Source organism: Dendrobium catenatum, unplaced genomic scaffold (assembly GCF_001605985.2).
Source record: "Dendrobium catenatum unplaced genomic scaffold, ASM160598v2 fragScaff_scaffold_1038, whole genome shotgun sequence".
NCBI lineage: Eukaryota > Viridiplantae > Streptophyta > Magnoliopsida > Asparagales > Orchidaceae > Dendrobium > Dendrobium catenatum.
Window position 1 is genome coordinate 2,504,038 of NW_021319500.1, and position 13,054 is coordinate 2,517,091.

The 13,054-nt window shown below is 37.5% G+C and overlaps 1 protein-coding gene across 2 annotated transcripts; it reads right to left on the minus strand.

The window, feature by feature from the left end:
- Window positions 1–794: 794 nt before the first annotated feature.
- LOC110093426 lies at window positions 795–10,401 on the minus strand. 2 transcript variants are annotated; one of them, XM_020818307.2, is made up of 5 exons: window positions 10,257–10,401; window positions 1,937–2,007; window positions 1,767–1,853; window positions 1,435–1,683; window positions 795–880 (listed from the first exon to the last, which is right to left on the minus strand). In XM_020818307.2, the coding sequence occupies exons 1-4, from the start codon at window positions 10,351–10,353 to the stop codon at window positions 1,447–1,449; spliced, it is 492 nt and encodes a 163-aa protein (XP_020673966.1). In that variant the 5' UTR covers window positions 10,354–10,401; the 3' UTR covers window positions 795–880; window positions 1,435–1,446. The 2 variants fall into 2 exon arrangements, with proteins under 2 accessions (XP_020673966.1, XP_020673965.1); XM_020818306.2 differs by lacking the exon at window positions 795–880 and having other exon boundaries at window positions 1,069–1,683.
- Window positions 10,402–13,054: the final 2,653 nt, after the last annotated feature.

Consider the following 13,054-nt stretch of genomic DNA (forward strand, 5'->3'; position numbering starts at 1 on the left):
ATTTAAAAAAGCCAACTCAAAATCAAATATTTATAAGCCACTACAAGGAAACTTGCTAAGCACCCCGTTCGATGCAAGGAGCGGTTGCAACAGCTTACTCTTTCTTTTCGAGAAACTGCTTACCACCATCTTCTAGATTGTTCGAAGGCGAATCAAAGCACACTACATTGCTTGGTAAATGAGCACCAGTACCCGGCAAACAGATGACATGACGCGTTGTGATTTGCCGGCAAACGACACCCGTAATCCGCACAGAATAATTAAACCTTCACACGCTAGGAGGGAGAATTATAGCAATTTGAAGCCAAATGTTGTACTAAAAATCTTCGCTTTTGATTTGAAGAACATAAAATAAAGGTTAATGAACTTTTCTGTTGACTTTCTTCATAAATCTAAAGTAAATACAACCAAATTGAGAGTATTTAATTTATATTGCATTTCAAATACACCAAATCAAACAGCTAGAGAACCGAGTAGAGTATAAATATCCTAAAACCACCAGAGGGCTACAAAAGAAATGATTAGTTACAAATTGTCCCAAAACCAAAATATGCAACAAGAACGTTACAAACTTTATAAAGAAAAAAAAAACAAATGCCTATCCAGGTCAAGGAAAAGGAAAAAAAAAAACCTTTAGAAAATTTATAATGTGGGGACCCTAGACGATGTATGGAGGCCAACCAGAATGCGTCATGTCACTTTTTTGCTCAATACCGCTCGATACCGGATGACGTGACACGTTCCGATTGATCTCTAGACCATTCGGTGTTCGCACATAATAATTTCTCAAAATCTTGAGGGTCTTGATAATTCCCCCGCCAACATGGAGAGGTAGAGAACTCGAGGAAAACTGCAGATTGAAGCATCCCAACTGCAGGGGCTGTTAAAGAGTGCTAGCATTTGTTCAACAGACGGGAATGCTCATGTCGGTTCAATGAGAATTTTGCAATCTTATTTTAGCAATTAGATCAATTAAGACAAACTCAAACACATATCACATATACAATATTCGAACCTAAGACCTATTTGTTGATAGCCGAAGCTCTCAACCAACAGACCAAAATGAGCTGCATAATTTTAAAATCTTTCAAAGATGGATAAATAGTTGGTTGCCAGCAGGTTAAGGGAGATCCTGCTGAACAGTAAACATGGAAGTTACACATTGAATAAATTTCTAGGACTTAAAGTAATAGCTAAAATAGGCTTGGATTCAATTTCTAGCAATGAAAATTACACATGTGAAAATACACCAATCCAAATCCATAACCCTATCATCACATCCTTGATTCAATAACCTCATGAACCCCTTAAGGTCTAAAGTTCACTAAAAATAATGAAGATACTGATTAGGGCTAGCTTAATTAAACAATATAGAAACAAACTATTTCAATGAATATTAGTTTGGTTATAAGAATCATCAAACATGGAACAGACCTGCAGTAAAAGCTATCGTCCCTTCCTCTTCCCTTTGCTCTTCTTCTTTCCCTTTCTTTTTTTGTGCTTCCTAATCTTCTTGCTCGAGCTTTCATCCCTTTTCACCGACTTGGGCTCCAATAGATGCTTCACATTTAGTACACCCTTGCTAAAGTATCCTTCAGTTGCCTTAAGAACCTTGTCTTCAGGCTGGCGTTTCTCAACTTTACTGTTACTTTTGCGGTTAGTGAATACTCCAAGAAGTTTTTCCTGAATACATAAGAGACAATATCTGCAATCAAGCAGTAAACAAAGACTGAGATGGGAAATAATCAAGATGGGGTAATTATCACCTCCTCCATCTTTTTCTCTTCCCTCCTCTTAGTGTTCTTCATCATTGGTTTTGCAACACTCAGAGGCATCCTGTGACTTTTGGTTGGCTGAATCAAGGAAGAATAAAGCAAATTTGATATCAGATGGCGTTTAAGTTTGAATGGTAAGAGGAGACTTCAAATGACTTTACCTTGCCACCCAAAGCAACCACATTCTTGTTTTCCAACTTCTTTCTCTCTTTCCAGGTCAAGGTTGAGGAGCCTAAACTTAAAGAGTTGTAGACATTCACAAATTAAGAGGAAAAAAATGGCAACAAAAAAAGAGGAAAAAAAGAAAGCAAAAAAATGATTAAAACATATTTAAAATAAAATCAAGCTCTTTTGAGAATTTACAGCTAAAGAAGATAAAATGATTATATTTTGGCCCAATGATTATATTTTTTCAGAAATAGCCCACCATTCGAAGTTCTGAAAACACTCGCACTGAGGGGCTATTTGGTTGCTGGCTAAAAAAGGAGGGCTTCCTACCCTATTGAAAGTGCCTTATAACTCACGACTCATATACTCAGCAATTGAGAAATATTTAAACTTAGGTCATAACTATAATATAGTGGTGTTATCGCAATCAGACTAGCACCAAATTAGCAGGCACGTGTGACATGAGATTTTTTAGTGTTATCATATAAAAATATGTTTTGATATTACATTATCAATTTCAGAGCTTTAGTTGGATTCAAATTTATCACGCTCAACAAATGTGTATGGAAGATAGATAGGTGGCCATGGTTAAAAATTGCGCAACAAGAGGCGCGCCTCAATGCAATTCGGTCCTTCTATGTGTCAAGGAGAACGCGTTGAACGTGATACACAATGTGTATGCCTCAAATATGCAGAGGCACGCCCCTCGCTTCACTTCAACGAGACGTTAGTCTCTTAAAAAGCTAATATAAAAAATAAAAACCTAAACCTAATATATTTATTTCTAATTTCCTTCATGCTACTCGACTTCACCTACATGGCACTTCGAACTTTAGCTGCCATAATGCTCTTCGACTTCGCCTACGTGAGTTAGTGCTCGTCGATTATCTAATTTGTTCCAATTGGTCCAACTTTATCTAATTTGATAAAGTACATCCACAAAAGTTTAGCATTATTCTCTATGAAATTACTACCAACTACAATAGTGCCAATTTCAAAAATTATTCTCTTACTACACAATAAAATAATTTAATATTATTAGCTTAACAATGAAAAAGAACGAAAATTTGAAATTAGTCCTGATTCTCCACAGTAGTTTTCCAACCATAATAATTCTATTTTCACCACTTCATATCAGTATCCACAATAATAAATAAAATAAATTTGAAGTGAGTATGAATTAAAATATTAGTTTATGGAGATGAAGTTCAGCCAACCTCAATTAATATAAAACGCATAGAATAGATAGGTACTTGGCATCTGAATTGGTGTGAAAATCAGTTTAAATCTGGTTGGGACATTTAGTTTAAATAACAAAGACAATAAATTCAAACAAGCCCTAGCCACTTGTCTTCCTTCAGGTCACAAGAAAGTTGCACATGCCAACTTTTCTATTCACGGCTCCCTAGCCACTGAGCTTCCTTCAAGCCGTGGAAACTGCAACTGCCAACTTTCCTATTATGGGCATTCAACAAACTGAAGATGATTTGTGGTACAGAAAATAACTAAAATATCACAACTTACACTTAATTAGGAAACCCGCGAAGACTTTAGGTTCGGTAAAAAAACAACCACCATAAAAGATTCAGATAGCCTTTGAAATCCTCGATCTACTCTCTAACAATTAAAATTCAACACATGAATCCGGATTGACAATTCCAATTACATGATAATTAGGTCAATTAATTATGACTAAACAAGCTCACCTTGATTCATAAAATTGCAAGAGAGAACACTGGCCAGCAAGGTTGTAAGGCCCATCATGAGGCCGACTCCAATATCTCAGTCATAAGTAACACATGTCAGTATTCTTAAAGCCTGGATTGTAAGGCCCGGCCTCATGGACAGTTCTTAAATAGAGCAACAAGCCTCAAATTTCAAATCAATCAATTCTAAATATTAAACATAAATCAACAATCTAAGTGACATATTAATAGGCTTTCCTCGTCCTTAAAGTTACTAGTCTCACTTGAGGGCCTTCTCTGCTTTCAAACTTATAAGTTTCAATTATGGGTTTTCTCGTTCCCTAAGTGGTGAGTCCCATTCATGGACCATCCCAAGGATATATGCTCCAATCTAGTTGGCTGGGTCAATGCAAACTCAACAAGCCTATCAAAACTACATGTGGGTATTCCTACTGATGTAAACCCCGCCCGAATTAATCGAACTAATACAAAGCCGTTAGGCCTCTGAGATCAGGTTTGAATCCTGACCTTTCTAAGAGTTCATAAAAATGTCATAAGAACATCAAATAACAATTTGGATTAGGATCATCAATTAACCATGGGCCAGCTTTCAAGTTAATCATTCAATCAAAACATACTACTTAAACCTCATGTAACTTCTACACACTTTTCTGAATCAAATGGAAGCTCGTTAAAAATTGGTGATCATACTATGCCTCTAAGCATATCAAACATGTTTAGTACCTTTCATTGTTTAAAATTGCGCAATATGAGGCTTGCCTTGAAGCCCGTCTCAGCGCAATTCCAGAGAAAAACTCCTCGAGTCTTACGCCTCAAGCTATTTTAATGAGGCTTGCGCCTAAGCTTGGTTGAGACCCGCCTTAAGGTGCGCCTTGCCTTACTAGGGTGAGGCGTAAGCCTCACCCTATTTATATATATTTTTTATTAAAACTTATATAAATCCTAAACAAAAGCCCCAAATAAATCATGCTTTCTTATACCCCCAAGCTGCAGTAACTTCCTCTCAACTGCCTCAACCTCCAGCCCGTCATCTTTGCTATAGCCACCACCATTGTAGCCACCGCCAGGCATCACTTGAAAGCTGTGCACCACCACCACCTCCTCTAAAAATTTTGGAGTATAACTCTCATTTTTATGTTGATGACAAACATTTATGAAAGAGAAATATGATTGAAATAAATAAAGAAGAAGCAAATTGAGAGGTATTGGACTCCACAGGATGACACAGGGAAGAGACCAATTGGTTATAATAATGACTCAAATAAAGATCCTCATAGTGATGACAATGTAAATAATTTATGAGTTGTTGTCAACTATTTTAGCTTTCTTTGGAATTAAATGTGAATGAGTAAGGAACTGAGAAAGAATGAATTTTGAGCTAAATTTGATGTTATATGATACTTTTGTGGAATTTTTTATATTTCATGTTGTTTTGCTCTTATAATATTAGAATTTAAATTCTATTTCATGTAATTTATCACTGACCACTTTACGCCTTGTAAAATTTTTTTGTTTCAAATATATATCAATTTATTACTTCATAATTTAATAAAAAATTAATATATCATCATTTAACGTATTTTTTAGTATTATATAAAAAAAATACTTTTAACTTTTATTTCCACTACACAATTTTTAAATTTTGAGGTTTACGCCTCATCTCAAGAATGAAAATCACCTCAATACCCAATTCTACAATTTTAAATCTTAGTAATCTTTTAACAATAAATAATCTTGTCACATGCCTTTATTACAATTAGTTAAGTTAATATTACAAAACTTTTGTCAGTAAATGAGTCAAAGGCAACCTCAAAAAGCACATCTTCAAAACACGCTTTCTCCCGGATCTATTCATGACAGATGAGAGAATATAACCATTGTTGATTATCCGGCTCCTTGAACTTCACAACTCAAAGCCCTTTAAAGTTCGCAGGTTAGATCCGCTGGTAGACCCAGGATGACAAAATCAAGGGATCTTATTCAAGCTTACCTCTATTCTCAAAATCATTCATTACTTGAATTCAAACCTAAATATCAAATCTAAGTTTAAAATTAAGCCTAAGCAATCTTCTTAACCGGAAGTGCTCTATTGCAAGTACAAGTGGAAATTAACTACAAGCTTCTTGCGCTTACAAGATGTTTAGGTCTTGGAGCTAATTAAACATTAGTTTAAGATTAAGAAAAATTTGACTAAAATAAGCATAATCAATCTCAAGAAAAAACTACTCATTAGTCCTTGCATTACATCAAGAAAGCTCACGGAAAGGGTCAATTTCCTATGCAGATCAAGGGATTGATATGCATAAATGTTTTCTCTAAGAATCATAAAAGGACCTAACTAAGGAAAAAAGAAAAAAACAGCACTCCATATATCTAAATATTCCAAGTTTTATTTATTCATTCCAAGCATCGATATAGACGTTTGGAAATTACTTTTGAAAGATCATGATCTTCCATCCATTGGGCCAAAAAAAATAAATCCGAAGTCAGTTCTTAATAATGTTTCTCAAATACTTGACAAATCCAAATCTTTAGACTGCTAAAACTACTAGCGTGCTTTACAGGAAGCTTAAAAATGATAAGATTCTACTCTATAAATTTTTTATATTTAAATAGTTAGATGGATACCATTTTACAAATAAATTGGTTATAAATTATGCCAAATTTGTATATAATTGAAAGCTCATGAAAAGTTTTCAAACCCTCTCCTTAATCCAAAATCTTACAAAGCAAGCTTTTCATAATTGGACATAAGCATACAACTAGAAAGTTGCTAACCTGCCTATCAAGTGACATCAGATTGTGCAATAACACAACTTTCATACATTGAGCGTTGTTTTCTTTAGGCTAACAAACCTCACACTATTTTGTCCACTTCTGCAGTTACACTAAAAAGTCTAGCAATCTCTCCACCTAAGTAATTGGCGACCTCACCAGGGATCTTCCACATAGCTCAAAATCATCCACAAAATAAATAAAAATCTATAACTGGTCCCTACATGTTGAAGGGATGGCTCCCACAATAAAGAACTTTGTCCCAAAGAAGTTCAACATATGGTTCCAATAGTATAACACTTTGTACACCAAGACCTAGCTTCATATTTTGCTAGTGTATTACTTTAATGTCATTTGTAATAACTCAAAATCTCATTCATCAAGATATTGCCTTCTTTAGCCTAAAACGACATGCAATTTTATCCCCTTAGTGCAACTTCCTAAGAGAGAACCAATCTTAAGACTACTCCAACAAGAGCTTACTTAAATTTGAAGTTCTTGACAAAAGTCCAACAAAAAGGTGACTTAATGCTTAAGTATTTTACTTAATTACAAATAAGGGGTCATATGATCATTATCAAAAGGCTCTTCATATATATTAGTTAGAATTGGAACCATAGAAAGATTAGTAGACCCTTTTGCAACAATGACAAGTATAAATCAAGAGAGTATCAGAATAATACACCTAGTAGAAGATGGAAGCTAAATATCATGCAAAACAAAGTTTTAAACCATGGAAGACATCTCTTAAACACACTTGGGACAATGATATGTGGTGAAAGACATCTCTTAAATAGGAGTGTCAATATTTGACTTGACCCGAAAACCCAACCCGAACCCGACCCAAAAATTTCGGGTTTGGGTTGACCCGAACCCGAACTGAGTAAGGTTCGGGCTGAGATTTTCGACCAGTTTCAAAAAACGGGTCGGGTTCGGGTTGACCCGAGAACCCGGAAACAACCCGGAATGATCCGGCTGCCCGATCTGCCCGCATCATTCTGCCTGCGTGCATCGAGCCACTACCACAGTGCCACACGTGAGGACGCGTCACATCACCGACTTGTCGCTCACGACTAGCGCAGCGCCGCAGGCCCGTAGTTGTGCTTGTGGTCTTCCCAAAGCTGCAGTGCCCGCGATCCAGCTGCCCGAGTCCCGAGAGGCGCGAGTCTGCCCGCGTTTGAGCCGTTTGAGTCCGCAGCGTTTGATCCGTTGTCGCAGTCATTGCGGACCCGCGTTTGAGCCGTTGTCGCGGTGCCCGCGATCCGCATGCCGCTGTCGAACCCGAAGCGGGTCGGTTCGGGTCCTCAAAACCGACCGGTATGCAAAAACGGGTCGAGTTCGGGTTGACCCGAATAGTACTAGGTCAGTTCCGAGTTCGACCCAAGCCTGACCCGTGACCCGAAATTGACACCTCTACTCTTAAACCTATAAGTTCACCTCTTGAGTCCAATTCGACAGGTAGATGATTTAAGTCTATGTATAAAATCACTAATTAGAATGTCAATAACTAAAATAAGGAAGAATGTAAGACAACTTAAGTATAATGAAATAAATCTCTTAATTATTGAGGTGATTATAACTATAACAGTTGGAGATTCATCAAGAACTCCAACATTAAGTATGTTCAATCGAGAACTCCAACATTAAGTGCAGGAACACTCCTAGGATGGGAGATTCCTAATAAGTGTAAAAAAAGGACAACATTATAAGGCATTTTAGGCCAAATGAAACAAATCTAGATGTTAAGTGTTTTCATATTAGGCCAACGTTAAGTGTGCTCAGGCAGGAATGCTCCTCAAATGGATGACTCCTGATAAGTTCCACAAAAAGGATAATAACAGTATGAGGCATGTGATGTGAAACTACTAGGAGTTGCCTTGGAAATTAGAAAGACAATTGAATAAAGCTTTGCTCATGAAAATTTACTACTAGCACATAAAAGAAGATTATGAATCTAAAGTAATCAACTTGCTTATGCCAAAGAAGTGCAATAGTGATTAACCAAACAATTTCATCAAAGTTCAAGGCAATAGTAAATGCTAAGTACACATAACATAATCCAACGTTTAACAACGAGAGGTTCACCTTGAGGACCTTCTCACTCAATCACTCGTAGGCATTAGCGGAGAAAGATGAACCATACGAAAAAAGATATTACCACTAGGAAGACGGCGCCGAAGACCTTCATTGATGGAGCTGTAGCCGGTGGTGGGGGAGGTGGTGGGTGGCCGACGATGATCCAACGACTTGGTGGATGGTGCTCTTCGATTGCCAACGTCAATTGGTACGAGATGCGGTCGATGTACCCTTCAACGGTTTCATCGTTGCCAAAGAAAATGTCAAAGTACGGGGACCCAAGGATATTCGTTCTTCCCTCTTCGTCAAATACGAATCCGAGGTCGATCTCGGGATCGGCCATGCATCATTGAAGAGAAGGGGAGAGGGCGTCGTCTTCTTCTCTTGGTTTCAAGTATTATGAGCAACCAAAACTTCCCAAGGGAGGGAGCAAGAGAGGGGCAGCAAAGGTAGAGAGAGAGGGGGCGGGTGGTGTGGGAGAAAGGGTTTAGGTTATATGGAGGAGAATGAAATTTACTCCAAATCTGAAATTAATTTCATATTTTGAGTAATTTTGGAGGGAATCAATTTGAAATTGATTTCAAATTTCAAATAGGGTTTAGGGGAATTAATGGGCATTTAATGGGAGCCCATCAAGAGGGGGCCGGCGGCATTGAGAGAGACGGAGAGGATTGGGGGAGAATTTTAGGGAGTTTCCAAAGAAGAATTGTGAATTAGGAAGTTAATAAAAGATCCAATCTATTTTGAATTTAGATTGGAGTCATGAATAATACTTTCCTAAATAGGAATTCCAAAATGGAAATATTTTGAAATTCAAAATTTTTGAATTTCAAATTGCATCAGATTTTCCCTCGCATGCTTAGCTAAATTAGGAAATCATCATGATGATTGAAATCATCATCATGAAGGGGAATTATGAGGGAAGAGAGGCAGCGGCAAGGAGAATGGGGCGGGTTGGGGGTTTGGTTGGTGGGTGTAGTTTGAGTGGTGGAGCTAGAGGATGAAGTGGGTGGAGGAGGTTGAGCCACCGGTGGTGGGGGGGCTTGGAAGGGGCCGGCGATTGACTTGGGGAAAGGAAGATGAAGGAGCACACAAGAAGATGACCGTAAACTAACCACGAGCCGTGGACTCTTCCAATGACTGGTGGGCCTTGCACTTGCTCACCTTGAGCTCACTCTCCCTTCTCTCTAGCTCTCATGCAAGAAGAAGAAGAAACAAAGAAAATTTCACTAATCAATCATTAAAAAAAAATTTACAACATATGAGACCTCTATATATAGGTATCCACTCATGAAAAGAAAAAGTACGAAATTGCCCTCTGGGCTACAATAACAAAACAACTCCCCAAAGGGGTAAAAATGGAAAACAACAAATAACTAAATAACACATCATGAAATCTGAATCAAAAGTAAAGGCGCTGAATCGTGGCCGTAGATCTGGGATTCCTTCGTCGATAAACATGTCGGAAGCATCTGTCGATGTCCTCATCAGAATGTTAAGCCAAAAGTGAACAATATCTTGATGAAGGAGAGTTTGGGCTATTATAACTTGTTCCATCATGATGGGAGTTTGATTACTAAATCTACCCAACTAGAACAACCCAAAATACGCAAGTGAGGATAAAAGGCATGGGAAGTGATCAACTAATATAATTGAGCTAGGTACATTAGAATAGTGCCACAAATTTCTCAAAAGCTCATAATGCAAAAAAAAAAAGATAAATAAATTATTTTAGGAAAACAACATGAAATCTTACCCAAGCGTTCAATATCTTTGAGTATCTTTCTCATATCCAACTCATCTTCAAGTTCCGAGTTTATCAGTAATTCTCTAGGCATAGTTTTATTATACATATCTGCTACCTTTGATGACTGCAAAAGAGACAAAACAAATAAGCAAATCCTAATTTTCACAAAGGAAAATATAGAAAAGAATAGGAATTTCCCATCAAGTGCAATAATCAACAAACTCAAAAATCATGACTTCAAGTACAATATAGAGATTGCCTAACTATTGACACCAAAGTTAGCAATAACAAAAAACCCAACAATAATATAGCTACAGTATCACAAAAGATCATCTATCACCTAGTCCAAGGAATTTGCATAACACTTTGAAATACAACTATTAAATGGATAAAGATCCCTTTCCGATTGAGTGAAAGGTATGTTGGCAATTTGATGTGGACATTTGGGGCATAAATTGAAACTAATTCATCGTATCAGGTGTTTCTTTCACATAGAGTTCACACCCATTTTTTACTCAATCACGTTGAGTTTGCCCTACCCAAACTAATGAAGGTCGTATTAGGTACAACAATGATTGAACATGAATTAGATCAAATTTGTATTTGACACAGCTTACTAATAATAGAACAGAAAATGAATACACGTGTGTGCATGCACTCGCACACGTGCACGCATTAGTCTTATCCCAACAAATCAGATCACTTTCATGAATCTTCCTGAATTCATTTAACTTGACTATTACAAGTTCTCTATATTTTTCAAGTCTATTAGCACAATTGCTGTCCATACTACCTTTGAAATTGATATTTTCCTTTTATTTCCCATTAACTATACATATACATATACATGCATGTGTATATACATATACATATATACACACATGCATGTTCCTGTATATGCATGTATATATATATATATATATATATATATAGAACCCTTCGCCAGGGACGATGTTCAATTTTCGTCTGGACGAAATCATTCTCTTCATGGATCGTCCGGTACGAAGCTCGATCGTCCAGGACGATCAGTTTGGATATATATAGAAATGAGATATTTTGAAGAGAGAGAAAAAGTTGAGGAGAGAGAAAAACGAAGGAAAAAGTGGAAAAGTGGATTTTCGGGCGACGCCGAGCTGTTTTCGTCCGAAGAGACTGTTGAGGAAATTGCTGTACGCAAAGTAAGGCACAATCCGACTTTCTCAATTTTCAGAACCGTCGAGTTTGGCGGTATTATCTGTCCGGAATTAAGTTTTGTTCGCGATTTTCGTCCGTAATTTCCGACTGGTTTAGTTTCTACCGCGTAACTTTCTGTATTTTGTTGAAGTGCCGAGTGTGCACATTTTGGTTATTTTTTTTAGATTTTTGTCCGGGTATTTTTGATTCGACTGTGTTTTTAGTCGACTGGATTTTTCTGTGAACTTGGAAATTATCTGTGCAGTAGAATAAATGTTCTAAAATGTTGATATCTATATTCTGTGCGAATTTGGTGAATTTTGATTTTCAGGAAAATTGTGTAAATTCTGTATACTGCCGTTGTGCTGCCCGATTTTTGAGTAATTTCTGTTTTGTCCGGAAATCTTCTGAATTGATATGCTATCTGTATATGCTATATAAAGGGAGTTATAAGGGGCCTGGATCCTATGAGATTCAGTTAGTGTCTGGGAATTCTGAAATGAGCTCAATATGAAATCTGATATCTGTTCTGTTCCGGATCCGAGGAAACAATCTGTTTAGGTGCTATATGCACTATATATGTATTCTGGTGCTATAAGCACATCTGATCTGATCTGTTTTGGTGCCGTGAGCACAAAGGGAGGCATAAGTGGCCTGGATCCTATGAGATTCAGTCAGTGTCAGGGAATTTAGCTATTAATTAAATATCTGATATCTGCTATATGATTCTGATATGATTTGTTCTGTTCCGATATGATCTGTACGATTCTGATTCTGTTGATCTGATGTGTCTGATCTGTTATGTTTCTGATTTGATACAACTTCCGTTTCCGTACAGTTTTGTTGATTTGATATCTGTCCGAATCTGTTTCGATTCTGTACGGATTTGTCTGCTGTGTTGGTTTTGAGATTCTGAGGATTTTGATTGGAGGTTTGTTGCTTTACTGAGCTGTTGAGCTCACCCTTGCTTTCTGGTGGTTTTCAGGTTCTGGGAAAGGCAAGGAAGTCCAGGATTAGTTCAGAGTCTGATCAGTATAGGTACTTTTGTACTTTTGGTTTTTGTACAGTCATGGCTTTTCTGTTCTGTCTTTCTTTCTGTCGAAAGCCATGTACTGTTCTGTAGATGATTGTTTTGAGGAAATGAAATTGGATAGATGTTTTGTTCCGCTGCATTTGATGATACATAGTAGCTCTGTGTTTGTTGTCTGTGTGAATTAATTATTTGGAAGATTCAGTTCCGAACCAAATTCCAAAGCTAGATCCTGGTTAGTGCAGCTCCGTCGCGATCCAGCGCGGGCGGGATCCGTCTCGTCTCGGGTCGGGTCGTGACAAGCTTTTTTTTTGGTATCAGAGCAATGGTTTTGGAATTTGAGAATTTTGTGAAACAGAGCTATAGGAAGTGATCAGTAAGTCTGTCTGGGGGGTAATTTTGATTTGTTTGGCTTTTTATTTTTGTTGTTTTTGTGATAGTTTTTCCGGATTTTCTGGATTTTTCTGTATGGATCAGCCAGACCCAGACATGACAGATGGTCAGAGTGCCGATCAGGCAGCACCAGTGGGGAGTACAGCCCCAGTGGTCGGTGCTGATACGCTTTCTCAGTTTGCTTCGCTGGTTGCTCAGATGATGAGCGAGA